The 19,569-nt window shown below is 40.1% G+C and overlaps 2 protein-coding genes across 4 annotated transcripts; both read left to right on the forward strand.

Annotated features, from left to right (window-relative positions):
- Positions 3,970-8,312, forward strand: LOC107639419 (protein RETICULATA, chloroplastic). 3 transcript variants are annotated; one of them, XM_016342913.2, is made up of 8 exons: positions 3,970-4,236; positions 4,558-5,189; positions 5,339-5,437; positions 5,830-6,050; positions 6,390-6,459; positions 6,540-6,619; positions 7,199-7,263; positions 7,792-8,312. In XM_016342913.2, the coding sequence occupies exons 2-8, from the start codon at positions 4,602-4,604 to the stop codon at positions 7,983-7,985; spliced, it is 1,317 nt and encodes a 438-aa protein (XP_016198399.1). In that variant the 5' UTR covers positions 3,970-4,236; positions 4,558-4,601; the 3' UTR covers positions 7,986-8,312. The 3 variants fall into 3 exon arrangements, with proteins under 3 accessions (XP_016198399.1, XP_020976905.1, XP_016198398.1); XM_021121246.1 differs by having other exon boundaries at positions 4,609-5,189; XM_016342912.2 differs by having other exon boundaries at positions 3,973-4,236; positions 4,508-5,189.
- Positions 9,392-10,865, forward strand: LOC107637836 (protein MIZU-KUSSEI 1). The gene has a single exon (XM_016341123.2). It carries the CDS (start codon positions 9,447-9,449, stop codon positions 10,407-10,409), a length of 963 nt encoding a protein of 320 aa, XP_016196609.2. The 5' UTR covers positions 9,392-9,446; the 3' UTR covers positions 10,410-10,865.

A 19,569-nucleotide genomic window follows, 5' to 3' on the forward strand; every position in this document is an offset into this window, starting at 1 on the left:
CTTCGGCCTACAGAAACAACACTCCCATAAGTGAACTTCAGCTTACAGGAATAGTTCAATCACAACATAACAACTTTCTATAGGTGAACTTCGGCCTATAGAAATGGCACCTCTGTAAGTGAACTTCGGCTTACGGAAATAGCGCCCCTGTAAGTGAACTTCGGCTTACAGGTATCACAACTCTCTGTAGGTGAACTTCGGCCTACAGGAGCAACACCCTGAGATACACAATTGATATTCACTGCAGGTGAACTTCGGCCTACAGGAATAACAACTTACTGTAGGTGAACTTGGGCCTACAGGACCTCTAGGGCCAATAGAAAAGTATCAGATGAACATATAATAGAATATCATGCCACAAGGCTTAACTCTTTATTTTTATACTCTTCTCCTCTATTATCTTTGTTATATTACTCTTTTCTCATTATCATCATTCAATATCATTCTCATTATTCATCATCACTTTCACATTCTTATGCAGTACTTCTTTCTTTCTCTATTCAATCATACTATACAAACTTTATATCTTTCACTTTCACAATATCTTGGCTCAAACCATTTCTCTTTATCATATTACTCTTTTCACTTTGTTTTTTTACTCTGCTTTGATTACTCTTTTCTCTGTATCTCTTTACTTTTCTCTGGTTACTCTGTTATCTGTGTTTTCTTTACTCTGCTCTGATTTCTCTGCTTAACGTATGTATTTAAAGCTTATGTAAATTTCGGTATGAATAGTTAGCCTGTCCCAAGTATAGGTTCATTAAGTCTATACTGAAACAGTTTAACTTTTTATATAATACCTAACCCTAGTCGCAACTCAAGGACTAACTATGTTGCCCTAGTTTTTCACTAGTCTCTGTTTGTTTTTCTGTTATTAAAACTTTACAGAATTTTCTTTGGTTTTTATCTTTTCTTTAACTTTTTATCTTTTCTTTATCTTTGCCTTACTATCATGTTATTACCACTCCCTAAGTGTTTTATGAAGGTAATTATGAGATTCTGCACTTAAAGTTGTCTTTCTAAAGCTTTTATAGAAAACTGCCTTTTTCGCATTATTTTATTATTTTTATTAAAATATTATTTTTAATTAAATATTATTATTTAATATTTTATTATTATTTATTATTTTAATACTAAATTTTCGAAAATTAACTTACCTTTTACTTTTAACCTTTAAAATTCATCTTTTACCACCCGTAACTTTTAATATTTCTACTTTTACCACCTTAACTTTCAGAAATTACCATATAACCCCTTAAACATAAAAAATTTTACTTCCTTGCCCTTTCTAAGATCTAAAAGGTGTTCTTCAATGTTCTTCACCACACTCAAAGTGTTCTTCGTGTTCTTCGTATATTCTTCAAATTCTTTCTCTGTTTTTACCCGTTTTTCAGTCTTTTCAGCAACCGATTTTTACCAAAATTCAAAATAAATTTTCAGCCACTAAAACCTCATCTTTTCTACATGATTTTAACACAAATTGAACCTCAATTTAAGCTCTAGGTTTCGTTTTCCAGCAGCCACAAGAACACACATTCATAGCTTGAATTTCATCAAATTTCATCAAATTTTTACCAAAGTTTCAACAAGAATTATTCATACAAACAATCAATTTCAAGCACAGCCAAACCATATCATAATAACACAACTCAAACACAATCAATCAAGATTAAATTCGTCAATCCCTACCTGGTTTTGCTGCTCCTAATTCAGTTAGACTTTCAGGTGGTCCTTTAGCACTTTTTCCTCCTAAATCACGTCAAAAATAACTTTAAATCCAAAAACTCTCAACTGACCAAATCTCACTCAGTATGTTAGGAATAGATATCTCACCTTAGACTTGCTGAAAATTCATGTTTCTTGGCCCTCAAGTCAAGTTAAGCATGATTCCTAAGGAAGAACATCAAGAAAACACATGTTTTGCATGGTTTTCCTTGAAAACCGAATTGAAATGGGAGGGAGACAGCCATCTCACCTTATTTTTATCCTTGATAAGTTACATGGTTATGTAGAGGAAGAAGAGAGGTTCATTTTGGTGAAATCGGAGTTTTGATTTGAGTTTTAGTTCAGAAGAAATCAAGCTTTGAAGATTAAGTGTTCATGAAAATTTCTCTCTTTTCTTTCTTGTTATTTTCAGCCAAAATGATGAAATGAGACAGCCTTGGAGGTCTTGGGGGGTGTAAGGTGAGTTGTGATTGGTTGGCTTGGAGGTGGATTAAAATAATATTAAAATATCTCAGGTGTACAACTACTAAAACTAGATGTATCGGAACACTTGTAAAAACATCTCTAAAAATTATTTTCTGAGCTACTAGCATAAATGACACTAGTAAAATATTTATTATGAGAATAAAACATGTATAATGAGGCCTTAGCATTGCTAAAGTCATCAGAGAGTGCTGGTGCTAAGCTGCACCAGTAAACCGTAAACCTGGTTAAACCAATTTCCTGTTTTTAACTAAAATAGACCAGGTAACCTTATAATATCATTCAATCATCTTCTAATACTAATATAATACTAATATTATACTATTATCTCTCTTCTATCATGAATCGAGTCCGGTTCGTTAAACTGAGACTATTTACGAAAAACCGAATCAAAACTCCTAACCGATACGGTTCAAAAACTAGGTTCTTTGTGACCGCGTTATCGAGCTTGCCTTAACTAAGGTCCTGAGTTAAAGATAATATAATGACAATGAGGATTGAGATGCTTGATGATACAGAAGAGGTATTCCCTTTACTGATCTTTCGGAGAAATCTGTGTCTTTAGAAATGATCTCGCGTACTCGAAAATTAGGGTTGTTACACACTTCACGTACCTTTGAATCTGGATATCATCAACCAACACTAATTGATCTTTCAATGCTCGAAACCAAACCAACTTGATGAAACTTCCCCTGCAGTCTGCCTTCATAGGTGCAACACCAAACTGATCCAAGCATTCAGCCTCTAAAGCCTCATAACTGCTCAGTGTTGGTCCCGTAACTGGCAAACCATTTGTTGGAAGACCAAGAATTAACGCCACATCCTCCAGTGTCATGGCACACTCACCAACCGGAAAGTGAAACGTGTGGGTCTCAGGGCGCCATCTCTCGACCAGAGCATTAACCAATGCCGACTGACATTGGACAACTCTAATCTGTGAAACATGATAAAAGCCTGTGTCTCGTAAATACCCCTCCACTATTGGATTGTACCGATCCGGCGGCATGTAGTGGTCACATTGCAACATTCGAGAACCCTAAACACAAACATAATATTAAATAATTAACAAACTAAATTTATCAACTCAAACTTTCATTACCAAATAACCAGTAAAACAAATTAAAATAATTTTTTTTAAAGTAAAAACTTACATAGTTATGATGATCAAGATAATTAGCAATGTGGAGCTCCGGACGATTAACATCTTTTATTCTTCTTCTTCTTCTAGGCATTGTCAAGGAGTGCTCCAATTTTTTTTACATTAAAGCTTTATGAATAGAGGGCCATGGAAGAAGCTGGTGGGGTTGGAGGAGAAGAGAGTTTGGTGTTGCTGAAAGTGAAAGAGAATGGGGAGGGGGCGTTCAGCAATCACCAAAATGTTGCTACAATTTGGTGGGGGACACTTGCATGCGTGACACCTGACTGGGGGCACAAATCGGACGGTCCGATTTGTTTACCCTCCCAGTCCCGAAAACGGACCGTCCGATTACCGTGATGAAATCGGTCCGTCCGATTTCTTCATCGCAGCCGTCACAACTGCGTGAAGCACCATGGACGCCCATAACCTTATTATACACCAACTCCTCCCCAATATGTAAAATAAAAAAGTGTAGTTTTACTCAATCCAAATTAATCAATTTTTTTCAATAACATAAGGAATTTTGAACTTGTTTGAGTGTAATTAAATTATCCACACATGACATGACACAACTGACACCATTCCTTCTTTCTTCCAATAAAAAAACATCATTTTATTTTCTCTGCCTGTACAAATCAAATCAAATCAAATTGGGATATAAATATCTCACGCGGGCCAAGAAATCAGCAATACATTACATACCCCACGTGTTGGATTCTACAATTAATTATTGCTGAATATTTTAGTAGCATGAACTATGAAGTATGAAGTACTTTAATTCAATTCAATTCATGGCGAATTTCCCAAATATATAAAGTCTGAAATAGGGGGAACCACTCACTCCGCCGTATATTCCCCTAACTCATTTCCCACTATTCCTCCACAAACAGGTACCGTTTTTCTCCCTTTCTAATTGTTTGTTTATTTATTTTGCAGTTTTCAATCATGTTATTCAGCTGTTTTATTTTACGTTGTTAGTGAGATATCGCTTGAAAAAATATTGCATTGCTTGAGAGTTCTAGTTAATGTTTCGAATATTCCTAGAAACATGCATTTCCTTTTGGTTCAGTCATTGTGTTTTTGTTGGAGTGTCTGTCAATGCCTCAAGTAGTTTTGGTGCGTGTTCTGAATTTTTTTTTTCTCCTAATTTTATTGGTTAAGCTGCTGAGTGCTAAGTAGAAACTAAGAATTTGTCGACTTTTCTGGGTTAGAGCTACAAAGTTACAAAGCTACAAAGCTACAATCTTTGAGGATAATGGCAGGTTGTTCTTCGAATTTTGGGGTGGCACATCCGGTTAGTGTAAGGAGAGAATCCGTTTTGATGAAACTGGTAAGTCAAGATTCAAGTTTGGACAGGTTGAGTTTCAGGAGGGTTTTGAAAGAATCTGCATTTCCAATCATTTGTCTTAACAAGTGCAATAGATCTCTACGGAAGAAAAAAACATTTTTCATAATGAGTATGTCACAGTTGCCACCTGAATCACAATCCGATGTAACTACAATAAAGGTTTCGAAAGGGGGAGGCGAGAGTGTCATGGATAATGACCATAAATTTGGGGACTCTTTAACTAATAGAGATGATAATAACAGAGTTGTGATTGATAGTAGTGGTGGTAACGGGAGCTTTGGAGGCGGTGGAGCTGGAGATGGAAGTGGTGGTGGTGGCGGTAGTGATGATGATGGAGGTAACAAAGAAGAAGATGAGTTTGGGCCAATATTGAAATACGAGGAGGTAATGAGAGAGACACAGGCTCGTGGGGCTACCCTTCCTTCGGATATGTTGGAGGCTGCTAAGACTGTGGGAATCCGCAAGGTGCTTCTTCTTAGATATTTGGACATGCAGGTAAAGTTTCCAATATCCATGCTTTTCTTTCCCTTTTATTTCATGGTAGCAATTATCTAATGGATTGTCAAATCTTGAGTAAGACAGGATTAAAAGTCGCTTGGACCTTAGACCTTAATGTTGTTGTTCCATTGATACTTGAACTGCAGGGATCTTTCTGGCCTTTGGGATTTGCCATGAAATATTGGTCTGCACTTCGCAATCGAATGCTGGCTGATCCGTCGTTTCTTTTCAAAATTGGCTCAGAGGTTGGTAGGGTTTATCTCTTAATAACCATAATTTATATTTTGCATGTTTCAGTTCCTTGACTAAAGTTATTGAATTATCTAACTCTTCTACAATGTATAACTTTTAGTGATCAATGTTTAGAATTATCATATAATAACCTGCTATGATTTATTGAGGAACTAGCTCATGCTTTACTCGTTCTTTGTCTGCTCAACTTACCTAGTCAATAAGGTATTTATATGCTAAAGCAATGAGCTATATCCCTCGAATAGAGATTGTGACTAGTAGTACATAATAATTACGCTTGCCGTCTGCTTTATGTGAAATTTTTGTGTTCTTTGCCACTCAATAGATTTTTGACTTGTAAAAATGCTTATTTCAAATTTAAACTTTACTCTCTTGTGATATGCAGATTGTCATTGATTCTTGTTGTGCTACTTTTGCCGAAGTTCAAAAGAGAGGTGACGACTTTTGGTCTGAATTTGAGTTGTATGTCGCGGATCTTTTGGTTGGTTTGGTTGTCAACATTGCTTTGGTAGGTATGTTGGCACCCTATGCCAGAATCGGGAAACCATCAGTATCTAGTGGATTCCTTGGAAGACTACAGAAAGCCTATGCCTCTTTGCCTAGCAGGTTACACATCATGCCATTAAATGACCTATTTTCATGTCATTATCTTTTGTGTACGTTTCTTACGTGTTGAGATATCAACAGGTCTCTATCTACAAAAGACATTGTAGTAATGCTTTCCATGTCTTATATTGTGTCTTCTTAATGTGAAGAAGTTTCCATCTAAGAATTCACGCCATTGAATGGCTTCCTTTCATATCGATAACTTTTTATATAGGTTTCTTTTGTGTTGAGTATCAATTGTTGCCCATCTAAAAAAGACAAATGGAAATAATATTATATGAACTGCTTGTATCTTTACCGCATGAATTTTGTCTAACCTTTTCTGCTCTCTTTACACAGTGTATTTGAAGCTGAAAGGCCAGGATGTAGGTTTTCCGTACAGCAAAGACTCGGAACATACTTCTTCAAGGTGAGGACGAGTCATGTCGTTGGTCCATTTATTATTGAAGTTTCATTTCAGTTAATTTTTAAGCATGTTTCTAATTTCAGGGCATAATGTATGGAGCCGTTGGATTTGGATGTGGCATTATAGGCCAAGGCATTGCCAATATGATCATGACTGCAAAACGGTATGGTTTTGTTCTCTTTAGAATTCATTTTTAGATGACCTGTGTGGCAATAGGAACAAATGTTACTTTCCCTGTTCTGACCCCGCCTTGATCAATCACTTCTACCCCTGGCCTCAATAGAAAAGTTCTGTAAGGATTTTGTAATTATGTATATGACATTTGGGCTTCTAATAACGAATGTTTTTGTCATAAATAAAAGATTCAACTGGAAATCATTATTTTCTTGTTTTTGTTTTTTTCTTCTTTGCAATAATTGAGCATGTAAAGGTTTGAACATTTATTTGAAATCTGTTATTATCTTTCTAAGATTAATGGCGTAAATATGATTTTAAAGTTGGCTGATTGTCCTAAGTTCTATGATATATTTGATCCACTATTCATCCATTTAAAACTCTACAATATATAAATTATAAACCAAAAATCATTGGAGAGATTAAGGATACTCACTTGAAATGAGAAGTTATAGTGGATTTTTGAGCAGGTGGCACCATAAGGTTTATTAATGAAAAAAATCTAGGTTTGCAGTGTATGAATCCTTCTTTAGTGAAAAATTTCTGACCTGCTATTATGATATATCAGGAACATAAAGAAATCAGAGGATCATGTACCTGTGCCACCTCTTGTGAAGAGTGCAGCTCTTTGGGGTATGCAAGTGTTCATTGTTTAAAATTGGTTCATGTTTTCTAGCTTTTCTTCACTATGCTGCTAGAAAATATCTCTGTTTTTGTTGTGCTAGTATGACTATTTTCAGTTTCAGTGCCAATGAGTTCGTTTATGAGACCAAATTTGATACCCTTGACTTTCCATACTGATATTGCTAGACAATAAAATTTACCCATGTTTGGCAAACTAGAAGGATTTGTTATTTAAATTAAATGTTTTCATATGAATGGTAGAAACATGATTTAGTGAGCGATTAGTAATATTATTTGGACAGCTTATTTACCATAGTTGTTTAGAAACTTGTATTTCATCTCTTTGGAACAGCCGTTTTATATTGGTTCAATTATGTGCAATCTAGTCGGTTTCTTTTCCAAGATTCTGTTTTTCTTTAAATAGCTTCTATTTTGATCATTGCTTATTAGTAGATAATATACTAATATTGACTTGTATTCTATTCTGTTCTATTCCTGTATGTAATGAACTTGATTCTTGTCTTCATCAACATTTAGGTGTCTTCCTCGGTTTGTCTTCTAACACCCGATACCAGATCATTAATGGACTTGAACGCTTGGTTGAAGCGTCACCGGTGGCGAAACAAGTCCCCGCAGTTGCCATGACTTTCACCGTTGGCGTGCGTTTCGCCAACAATGTGTATGGTGGTATGCAGTTTGTTGACTGGGCTAGGTGGAGTGGGGTGCAGTAACTGCTTTATCTTGTTTTAATGTAGCTTGAAGATGTTATGTTTCTAGTAAAATGGAATCATCAATGAAAACCATACATTGCTGATTTCCATCACAGGTTCATTGATTGTCCCATGATGACCAAAGGGGTTTTCTTGTGCTAGTGCCTGGTCTAAGGTTGCATGATTTGAGTTTGATATTGGAAAGTGGTTTTCCTTGTGGGATTATTATAAAGTATTTAGGCAATAATTCAAAAGCATGAGCTGCTATTTTCTTGTAAGCTACCTTACTTTAGCATTATTCTAGTTAAAGCATTTCACATTCTTCTCTCCTTTGGAGGGTTCCATTTATTGTATGTGTCTATCTATCTGTCTATATATATGCACTGATAGTATTAACAAATAATAAAAAAAAGCACTTTATGCGTAGCTTTGATCATGCACACTTACGTCGATATGTAAAAATTAAAATGTACTTAGTATGCATTAATTGGAGGGAGGAAATGAACCAACTTAGATTGATTTAGTGGTTAGTTTACTAATTCAATTAAGTAAGTATTGAAAATTTGAATCTTATCTTATATATACAGTAATTTATTGACCTATAATAAATTTTTAAATAAAATTTAAATTTATAACAAATAAATCTTTATTGGACTAAAAAAATTAAAAGGAGAAATCACAATATAGAATATATCATAATAATCATGGGAAACAATAGAGTTTATTTGAAATGTGAAACAAATGATCATATTAAAATTATGTTGTAAGTTTTGATAGTGGAAAAGTTTGTACTTTTATTTTTTTGATATCTCTTAAGTGAACTTCTTAACATAATTGATCGAATAATTTTTATTATTTAATTTTTTTTTGAATAAGTATCAATGTAATAACCGACTAAATTTGGAGGCTACCACTCATTACATAACCAATTTATAGATGGATATAACTCTCTCATTTTCTAAATTTTTTTTATTCATCTTTATTTATTTATTTACTTATTTATTTGTTTATCTATTTCATCTATTTGATCATTTACAATCTTTTAATATAACTTTTCACTATGAATATTTTTCTTGTTTCTTTCTTTTCAATCCAACAAGTTAAGTTTAGGGACTATTATTATTATGCGCAACTTGTCCTATTGAAAAATATTACAGATCAAATTTAAGGGCTGTGATTCATTTAGCTATAACTTGACTCAATTATACCTATAAATTAAAATTTGAATAAAATAAATAAAACGTGCTAAATCAAAGGTAAGTGTTTTTTCCTTTTAACGAACCTTTTGGTATACGATCAAATATCGTTTAATAGTACATCTAATTGTGTAGTGCTATATCAATAAAATAATTATATTTTATATTGATTATGTAAATGATCATTAAAAAAAAATAGATATGATTAATTGATTGTGATATCCATAAAAATAATTAAATAAAATGTTAAATTAAATATTAATATAAAAAAGTTAATAAAACCTACATGCACGGACCGTACCACGACCCATGCACATGCCCAGCCAGCCCACCTTTCACAATTCATACACACATGCTCTCTTTCTCTTACACTCTCATCTCTGCTGTCTCACATCCATTCCCTTCAACTCAAACCCTTCCTTCAAGAAACCTCATTGCACCACCCACCATGACCATCGACTTCCTCCGTCGATTCTTCCTCCCTTGTTTCTTCCCATCATCCACCGCAAACACAACCACCTCCACCACCACCAAAACCCCTGCCACCCCCAAAACACCCTTCTCTTCCGCCACTTCAACCAAGAAACGCTTCAGCACCTCCTCCCTCCGCCACCGCCCTCCCACCACCACAACAGCAACCTCTCCTTCGTCCTCCACAACCTCCTCCTCCACCTCCTCCAGAGCCGCAGCCACCGTGGCACCACCTCGCCCCTCCAAATCCATGGTGATAGGCACCATCTTCGGCAACCGCGGCGGCCACGTCTGGTTCTGCGTCCAACACGACCGCCTCTCTACAAAACCCTCCCTCCTCCTCGAATTCCCCATCTCCACCAACGACCTCGTTCGCGAAATGCGTAACGGCCTTCTCCGCATCGCACTCGAATGCAATCCCCACCGCCCAGACCTCGCCAGGTGTCCCCTCCGCTCCGTTCCGGTCTGGACCGTATTCTGCAATGGCCGAAAAAGCGGGTTCGCGGCACGACGCCGCGCCGGGGAGCGCGTCCGGTCTGTTCTCAAGACCATGCGGTGCGTATCTGTCGGGGCGGGCGTCATACCAGCAGGATTCGGGTCGGGTCAACATTCGGGTAAAGGCTCGAGATCGGAGGAGCTTATGTATATGAGGGCGAACTTTGAGCACGTGGTTGGGAGCGCCGACTCCGAGTCGTTTCATCTCATTAACCCGGACGAGGGACCGGGTCAGGAACTCAGTGTGTTCTTGCTCCGATCCGGACTCGGTCTGGATCGTTGAGCTAACTCGGTACGGTAGTGCCGGTTCTTGGATTCAGCAGAAAAAAAGAAAGAGAATTTTTTTCTCCGCTTTCTGGGGTGTAATTTATATAATTTGGAGTTCTTTTCCAGTACAGAGTTTCAGTAAGAAAAATTTTCTTCTTTTTCTTTCGGGATATAGAATTGAAAAGAAAACTATTGGTTTTCTTGACTTTTTGAGTGTGTTGGTTATTTTCCATTTTGCTGGATTTTTTTTAGATGAGTTGGACTTGTACTCTGTAGTGTGATTAGTGAGATCTGGGTGTTGTATATTTTTCTTTTTTTTTGTTGTTTTTTATTTTTTTATTTTTTGGGATAGAGGGTTAGAGTATGCTGGGTTATAATTGTGGTGTTGTTGCCCATGTGATTTGTTGATGGGTTTTTCTAGGATAAATCTCAGTTGGTTATATTGTATTGTATATATTCTTTCAAAATTGTCTATACTCCATAGACTTTAGCAATGTGTATAAAAGATTTGAACGAAGAACGGAAGAAGAGCATGGAATCTCTTGCAATTTCCAATTTCCAACTTTTGTTGCCTCTCAAAATTTTGTAATTGAATAACTTACCACTTTTGATTCATTCAGATTTCTTTTGGATTACTTAAAGTCAGCGGTTTTTGTGATTTGTTCCTATTAATTAGTTATCACTAATATTTTTAATAGTATAAAATTATATCTAATAATGTGAAATTTATTATTTTTTTAATTAATTAAGTGTTGACAAAATTTTAATAAAAATGTTGATTTTTAAGACTGTCTCTTATTTACTTATGTAAGTCTATGATCTGAAATTCTGTAATTGTAATTGAATACGTTATCCTATTTATTCAGATTTCTTTTCAATTATTTATGCAAACTTTTTCATTTTCGGTAGTTGGTATCTCAGTAAAATATTATCCGTTTTTTTTTCTCTTTCGGATTTTGGACTATTTGGTTACAATAACGTGAATAAACTATAGTTGCTGGCCATGATAAACTTTTAAAAATAACTTCTTGCCAATTGTTTTGAAGACAAGGTGAATTTTATAGTAACTTACAAGCCTCCAGTGGCATAATTTTCTAAATAAGTGGTCTAATAGTCTATGAAAGAATATTATATCTACTATTTTTGTATACATATTTTTGTATATTTTTTATCTTTTGTTAAAAATGATTAATAAAAAATTTATATTTCATGTTATAAAAGCCATAAAAAATAGTACAAGCATTATTTTTTTTATCTTTATACTATTTTGTATAAGATAATGAAAACCAGAATCCAACTAGTGTTATTTGGACTTAGCATTTTTAGTGCATCCTCTACACTAGGCAATCATACAAAAAAAGTGGGGATTCTTGACCAAAAAAGACGTGGATTCTACACAACACAGTTTCTAAAGGTGAGTTTTAGCATAAGCCTTTGGGAAAGAGGCTAACTAGGAGCCTTGTCCTTTTTGGGTTCGTGGCAGCTGGAGATTAGGACGCGTGTTTACCTTCATGAATAAGTTTTGTTTGAATGTGTAACTTGACTCCACTCGGGATGTATTCTGTAAGGCTGCGTTTGTTTTTAAAAACATGATAGGACAAGACACTGAAAATATGATAGAATAAGACATTGATGGATAAAGATATAAAATTTTGTATTTTTATATTTTATTTGATGATAAACTAGAACAAATTATGAAAATTCAATTTATTCTCATTTTTTTGTAGTCCAAAAATTTGAGATAAAAAATATAACAATAAAAAATATAATTATGAAAAATTAACAAGAATAATGAAAGAAAAAATAAAAAATAAGTTATGTCTCTTGTTAGTGTCTTTGTGTCCTTTCTGTTAGGATGGACACAAAATACACTAATTCAGTGTCTCTGGACACATTAACACATTGTCTCTGTCCATATCTCATCTGCCAAATACGATTTTGTGTCTCAGTGTCCTTGTCTCAATGTCCTGTCTCTGTAAACAAACGCAGCCTAAATACCCGCTTTTGTGTTGTAAAGTATTCAAATAAATTTTGAAATTTTTATATATGTTTAATATCTTTGGACTTGGGATTGTTATGTACAGGTTTTTATAGATTTTTAAGAAAATGATAAATAGGTTTTTGATTTTTTATATGTATTTAAATTTTTTAGAATTTAAAAATATATTTAAATTTTTGACTTTTTAAAATTTAAATATATTGATTTTTCATGTTCATTTGAGTTTGTCAGACTTAATAGAAAAATCAAATATGATTCTCGTTATATTAACCTGATTAATACGGATGTATATGTGAAAAAAATTTTAAAATAAGACAAATTAGACTCAGAATTGATATGTCCAAATTAAAAAAAAAGTGAAAAATTCAAACATATTTTTAAATTTTCAAGAATTTAAATATACGCAAACTAAAAAATCAAGGATTAATTTGTTATTTTTTTAAAATTTTTTATTTACACGTTCAAGTGCTATATGAAGCCTTTTGGAATATCGTAATTTGAGATACGAAAATGTTTGGTAACTGTTACGGATCCGACCCACGGATCCCGCATACCCGGTTACCCGGGGACAACCCGTCTCGACCCAAAGGCCCAGAACCAGCCCTTCAAAGCTCCTAACCAACTTTCGAATTCAAATATCTCTCTTATCTTAATCAAACAAGATAAGATAAGATAACGGCCATCACCTATAAAAGGAGGACCCAAGTCCCTTCAGGTATCATTCATTCCTGACACCTCATACCTCTCAGATCCATTCTGACTCGAGCGTCGGAGTGTCTTTGCAGGTACCACCCCCCATCGCTCCAGTCAAGCAATCCGGTTCCAGCCCTGCCTGCGGGTTCCCGATCCACCCTTCAATCCGTACCGGAGACATCTCGTACATTGGCGCCGTCTGTGGGGAACCTGCGCCAGCTGGGCCCGATGGGGGACGTCCTGGAGGAAACCCCCTCAAGCCAGGATGACTCTCAACCGATTAACCCAACCCCCGAGCACCGAGAGGTCACAAACCAAGCGAGAATAGCGAGTACTGTCCAAAACGCGAACGACCACGACGTCACGAATCGACGACATCCTGAGAAAGCCAGGGACAAAGCGGCACAGATCATCCAGGATCTCTGCCTCCGGGTTCAGGAACTCGAAGGCAAGATAACCAATAAAGAAAAACACAACAACGAACATGGAAGCCATGCAACCTCCAGATCAAGGTCTCGCCGCGGTAGGTCGCCAACCCGACGACACGACAGAAGAGACGGTCGCAGCTCCTCACGCGACCACAGACACGAGAAATCGCCAGAACGGCGATACAACAAGAAACATAACCGCAGCGCTTCTCAAGATCTGAGTTATCAACACTACTCAGACGAAGATCGGAGGGACCGAAACACCAAACGCACGAGAAACGACCATATAATAATGGGAGCTACACCCTTTACAGAAAGAATCCTAAGAGCAAAACTCCCCAAAGGCTTCGACAAACCTACCGATATGAAGTACGATGGAACTAAGGATCCCCAAGAACATCTAACGGCTTTTGAAGCCATAATGAACCTAGAAGGAGCGACCGTCGCGGTCCGATGCAGAGCCTTCCCGGTAACCCTCGCCGGGCCAGCGATCAAATGGTTCAACGCCCTCCCAAACGGATCCATAGCCAGTTTCCACGATATTACACGAAAGTTCATGGCCCAGTTCACTACTAGGATCACTAAAGCCAAACACCCCATCAGCTTACTAGGGGTCACACAAAAACAAGAGGAATCCACAAGAAAATACCTCGACCGCTTCAACGACGAATGCCTAACGGTCGACGGACTCACGGATTCCGTCGCAAGCCTTTGCCTAACCAATGGGCTAATGAACGAAGATTTTCGCAAACACCTCACCACCAGACCGGTATGGACCATGCATGAGATCCAGAACGTCGCCAAAGACTACATCAACGACGAAGAAGTCAGCCAGGTCGTCGCGGCCAACAAGCGGCAGCACGGCAACACCCAACGCGGCAATTCGGCTTCTCACCATAACCCAACACCTAAAGAGAATCAACGGGACCACCCCAGGCCGACCAGCCGACCACCGAGAATAGGCAAATTCTCTAATTACACGCCCCTGACATCACCAATTACCGAGATATACCACCAAATAGCAGATCGAGGCATCATTCCGAAAGCCCGACAACTCAAAGAAAGGACAGGAGGCAACAAAACCCTCTATTGCGAATACCACCGAGGTTACGGTCACAAAACACAAGATTATTTTGACCTTAAAGACGCCCTTGAACAAGCCATACGAGACGGCAAACTCCCAGAATTTGCCAAAATCATCAGAGAACCGAGACGCGCGGAGAGAGACAGGTCGCCGGAGAGAGAAGGACGTAACCCGAGAACCTAAAAGCAACCCCCCAGGGAAAGCCCAGAGGAAGATCCGACCATCATAGTAAACGTCATCACAGGCAAGGACGTATCGAGCAAGTCAAAACTAACAATGAAGAAAGACCTCAAGGTAATGGCTGTAAGGAACCAAGCCCCAATCTCCGCGGCCGACAATACGATAACGTTCTTACCAGAGGACTGCCAACACGGCACCTCAGCCGAGGATGCCCCTTTCGTTATCTCAGCCAGAATCGGAACAGGACTCGTACGAAGGATACTGGTAGACACCAGGGCAGACTCAAACATCCTTTTTCGAGGAGCCTTCGATAAACTCGGACTCCACAACGACAACCTCCAAACACACCGCCACGGCGTCACGGGACTCGGAGACAACTTTCTCAAACCAGACGGCTCAATCACACTTCCCATCACCATAGGAACGAGCAGCCAGAAGAAGACAATCCTATCTGAATTCGTAGTCCTAAAAGACTCCACAGCCTATAACGTGATCCTCGGAAGGAAAGCAATCAATGACTTCTCCGCAGTCATCTTTACCAAATACCTCCTTATGAAATTCAGAACCGACGACGGCTCCGTCGATACCATCCACGGGGACCGAGAAGTCGCAGCCGAATGCGACAACACCAGCCTAGCCCTAAGGAAGAAATCCCGAGATGCGGCCGGAGTATTCCTAGCTGACCTGGATGCCCGACAAGATGGCCAACCCAGGCCAGAGCCAGAAGGAGATATGGAAAAACTACAAATAGGGCCAACCAAAGATGAATACACCTTTATTAATAGGAACCTCCCATATGACCTCAAAGAGGAACTCTCTCAACTCCTGAAACAAAATAGAGACCTGTTTGCATTCACACCAGCCGACATGCCGGGAATAATCCCCGACCTAATGTCCCACCGTCTAGCCGTGGACCCCAAAGCTAACCCAGTAGCACAAAGAAGAAGAAAAATGTCATCAGACCGAGCCACCGAAGTCAAAAAACAAGTTAAAGCCCTACTCGAGGCCAACTTCATCCGGGAACTCCCCTACACAACCTGGCTAGCCAACGTCGTACTAGTGAAAAAATCTAACGGGAAATGGCGAATGTGCATTGACTACACGGACCTCAACAAAGCTTGTCCGAAGGACGCCTTCCCCCTACCAAACATCGACGGATTGGTAGACGCTGCATCTGGTCACCGATACCTCAGCTTCATGGACGCATATTCCGGATACAACCAGGTTCCGATGCACCGACCTGACGAAGAGAAAACAGCGTTCATCACCCCGGACGGGACGTACTGCTACACAGTAATGCCCTTCGGCTTGAAAAATGCTGGAGCAACCTATCAAAGACTTGTTAACAAGATATTTCGAGACCTGTCCGGTAACAAATTAGAAGTCTACATAGACGACATGCTCGCCAAGACCGAATCCGGCGAACAACTAACCGACGACCTCAAGGTCATAATGAACACCCTACGAAAGCACCAAATGCGACTCAACCCGGCAAAATGTGCCTTCGGAATGGAGGCTGGGAAGTTCCTCGGCTTCATGATTACGCAACGCGGAGTTGAAGCAAACCTAGAGAAATGTCGCGCCGTCCTCGAGATGACAAGCCCCAAAAACCTTAAAGACATCCAAAAGCTTACCGGCCGACTGACGGCGTTATCGCGCTTTCTCGGGGCATCGGCTCAAAAAGCGACCCCTTTCTTCAAACTAATGAAAAAAGGAGCCCCTTTCAAATGGGAGACGGAATGTGAAGAAGCATTCCAACACTTCAAGAGGGTCCTAGTGGAACCACCAATCCTCGCCAAACCCCAAACAGGGGAAACACTTTACTTATACCTCTCCATAACGGAAGAGGCACTCGCAGCAGCACTTGTCCGTGAAAACGAGAAAAAGGAACAAAAACCCGTATACTTCATAAGCAAATTCCTACAAGATGCGGAAGCTCGCTACTCACGCTTAGAAAAGCTAGCTTTCACACTCCTTACAGCCTCCCGACGCCTACGACAATACTTCCAAGCTCATCCCATGACGGTTCGAACCGACCAGGCGGTCAAGCAGGTGTTGCAGAAACCCGACCTAGCGGGAAGAATGCTAGTGTGGTCCATCGAACTATCTCAATTTCAGATCAAATTCGAACCCCGAAATGCGATCAAAGCACAAGCTATGGCCGACTTCATCGCCGAGATGACTCCGGGAAAGCTCACCCCCGAATCATGGAAACTACATGTCGACGGCTCATCAAACTCCACCTACGGAGGCGCCGGAGTCATACTCGAAAACCAAGATGGGATCACGATCGAACAGTCGGTACGATACGAATTTCCAGTATCAAATAACCAAGCAGAATACGAGGCCCTCTTGGCAGGCCTATCCTTAGCCCGGGAAGTCGGAGCAAAGGTCCTAGAAGTAAATACCGATTCACATGTAGTCAGTTCCCAAATTAACGGAGACTACCAGACACGAGATCCCCTACTCCAACAATACCTCGCCAAGGTAAACAAACTAAAAGAAGGATTCGAACACGTCACCATACAGCACGTCCCTAGGGAACGAAATGCCAGAGCAGACCTACTCTCCAAGCTAGCCAGTACCAAACCCGGACACGGTAACAAATCGTTAATCCAGGAAGTCGTTAAGACACCCTCCGTGTCAACAACAACCAACGCTCACCTGACAATCTCAAACCAGGGATCTTGGACCTACCCTATCCTGCAATACCTCCTCGAAGGAACACTGCCACCAGACCCCAAAGAGGAAAAACGAATAAAAAGGGAAGCAGCCAACTATACCATTGTCGCAGGACAGCTATACAAACGCGGATTCTCGCAACCCCTGCTCAAATGCATCGAACCCGAGAACACGGAGTACATACTCCGTGAAATCCACGAAGGCTGCTGCGGTCACCACGTCGGAGGCAAAACTTTAGCCCAAAAAGTCATCAGAGCAGGCTACTTCTGGCCCACGGTTATCCGGGATTCCATACAAATAGTTAAAAACTGCGACAAATGCCAAAGGCACGCCAATATCCACCAAGCCGCGCCGCACCCCAAATACGGACGGCCGCAACGGCCGCAACTGGGGGACTGATCACCCCCCAGGCCCAAACACGCGGATATCCACAAAAGAACCCGACCAAACGACGGTCCGAGGAAACAAACGAAATACACACGGAATAGCCTAAAACGGAATATATGATAGGCCCGGACGGCCCAAAACCAACGTAACAACGGAACATACAAAAGGCCCGAACTGCCAATAAGCACTATTAAAACGAAAATAAAAGTGTTCCAAAGTCAAAATACACGGCCCTTGGCCATCCGAAAATATCCAAAACACAGTTCAAAGAAAAATCCAAAGAGATAAAGGTAAAAGCTACTCAAGGTCAACGATCTGGCCATCACGAACAGTCTTGAAGGCCCCCATCACGGACATATCCACACCAGGAGCTAGCACTGAAGCTTGAGCCCTCATCGTTTCCTCGGTAGCCGCAATCGCATCCTTCGCATCAGCTAGCAACTCCGTCTTCTCCCTCTTCAAGGCAGCAACCTCGGCCTTTAGAGCCTCCGACTCGGCGAGAAGCATGGCAGCCTGAGAACCCACATCGGAAGCCCGCTGCCGCTCATCTGCCAACTGAGAGAGAAGCGAAGTTTCAACCTCGGCAAGTCAAAGAATCTCTGCCCCGGCCTCCTCAGAAGACTTCACAGCCCTCTCCCTCGCAGCTTCGGCAGCCTTAAGTTCCCCCTTCAACTTGGCTACCTCAGCATGAGAATGACGAAGTTTCTTATCTAGCAAACCAACCTGAGCCATCACAGGCTCAGCCTTCCGAACAACAACGGCAGACCGGAGGAGAGCACGATACACCGACTTGGCCTGGAATGAAACATCGCAGCCATAAAAAATGGCTCCGTTCCAGGCATCAAGTGTTGATCAATAAACCCCGGGGTATCGAAGCGTCGATCCATCACGCTGGCCACAAGACCCTCATCCTCAAAAGTCTCACTGCTCGGGTCCTCAGGCCTCTTTCTCTTCCGAGAAGCCTCAGCAGCCGTCACCACGACGACTTCAGGAGAGTTCGCAGGGCCAGGAGAAACTTGAGCGTCGGCCCGCGCACCCGAGGAAATCACCTCCTAAGAAACCGGCTGAGAGTCCACGGCAGGATTAGAAACAGGAGTAGCCGGGGACGACGACCCCTCCTCCTGGGCCATCACCGCCTTCAGACGCGCCAAGGATGTCAAGCCACCAGCCATCTCAACTGCAAGGAAATAAGAAACAAAAATCCCAAGTTACGAAAACGGGAAACAAAACATAAAAACCAAAAAAAAAAAGAAAAGAACGGACACACACGACACACACCAACATACGACCGGCAAGCAACTGGATCACCCATCACATCCCGAGGATTAAGAGGACGCTCCCCAAATAACTGCCACAGAACAAAAGCGATATCCCGCTCCTCCGAGGACAAGAACTCCTTCGAAACCCGAGTAAACACGGACGGACCAGCCTTAAAGTTCCAGTAAGTGGGGAACCGACGTTCACCCTCCAGCGTCAACCAAAAAGGGTGATGCCCCCTCGCGGGACGAACTTTAAAGTAACCACTCTTAAAACCATGGAAGAAGTCTTCATACAAACCAAAAACCCGACGGTGGGGCTGAGCTCGGAAAGATACATACCCCTTCTTATGCTTCCCCTCCTTAGTCAGAAGAGTACACAAGAAAAGGAAAAGAAAAATATTTACTGAGGCAGGTAGCTCTAAAAAATCACAAACAAGTTCAAAAGACCGTATCGCCGCCCAGCT

This window comes from Arachis ipaensis, chromosome B04, assembly GCF_000816755.2.
Source record: "Arachis ipaensis cultivar K30076 chromosome B04, Araip1.1, whole genome shotgun sequence".
In the NCBI taxonomy this organism is placed as follows: domain Eukaryota; kingdom Viridiplantae; phylum Streptophyta; class Magnoliopsida; order Fabales; family Fabaceae; genus Arachis; species Arachis ipaensis.

Coding starts and splice junctions, on each gene's coding strand:
- LOC107639419 (XM_016342913.2), top strand. CDS start 4,602: ATGGCAGGTTGTTCTTCGAATTTTGGGGTGGCACATCCGGTTAGTGTA. Junction 6,460..6,539: donor TCGGAACATACTTCTTCAAG/GTGAGGACGAGT, acceptor TTCTAATTTCAG/GGCATAATGTATGGAGCCGT. Junction 7,264..7,791: donor GAAGAGTGCAGCTCTTTGGG/GTATGCAAGTGT, acceptor ATCAACATTTAG/GTGTCTTCCTCGGTTTGTCT.
- LOC107637836 (XM_016341123.2), top strand. CDS start 9,447: ATGCACGGACCGTACCACGACCCATGCACATGCCCAGCCAGCCCACCT.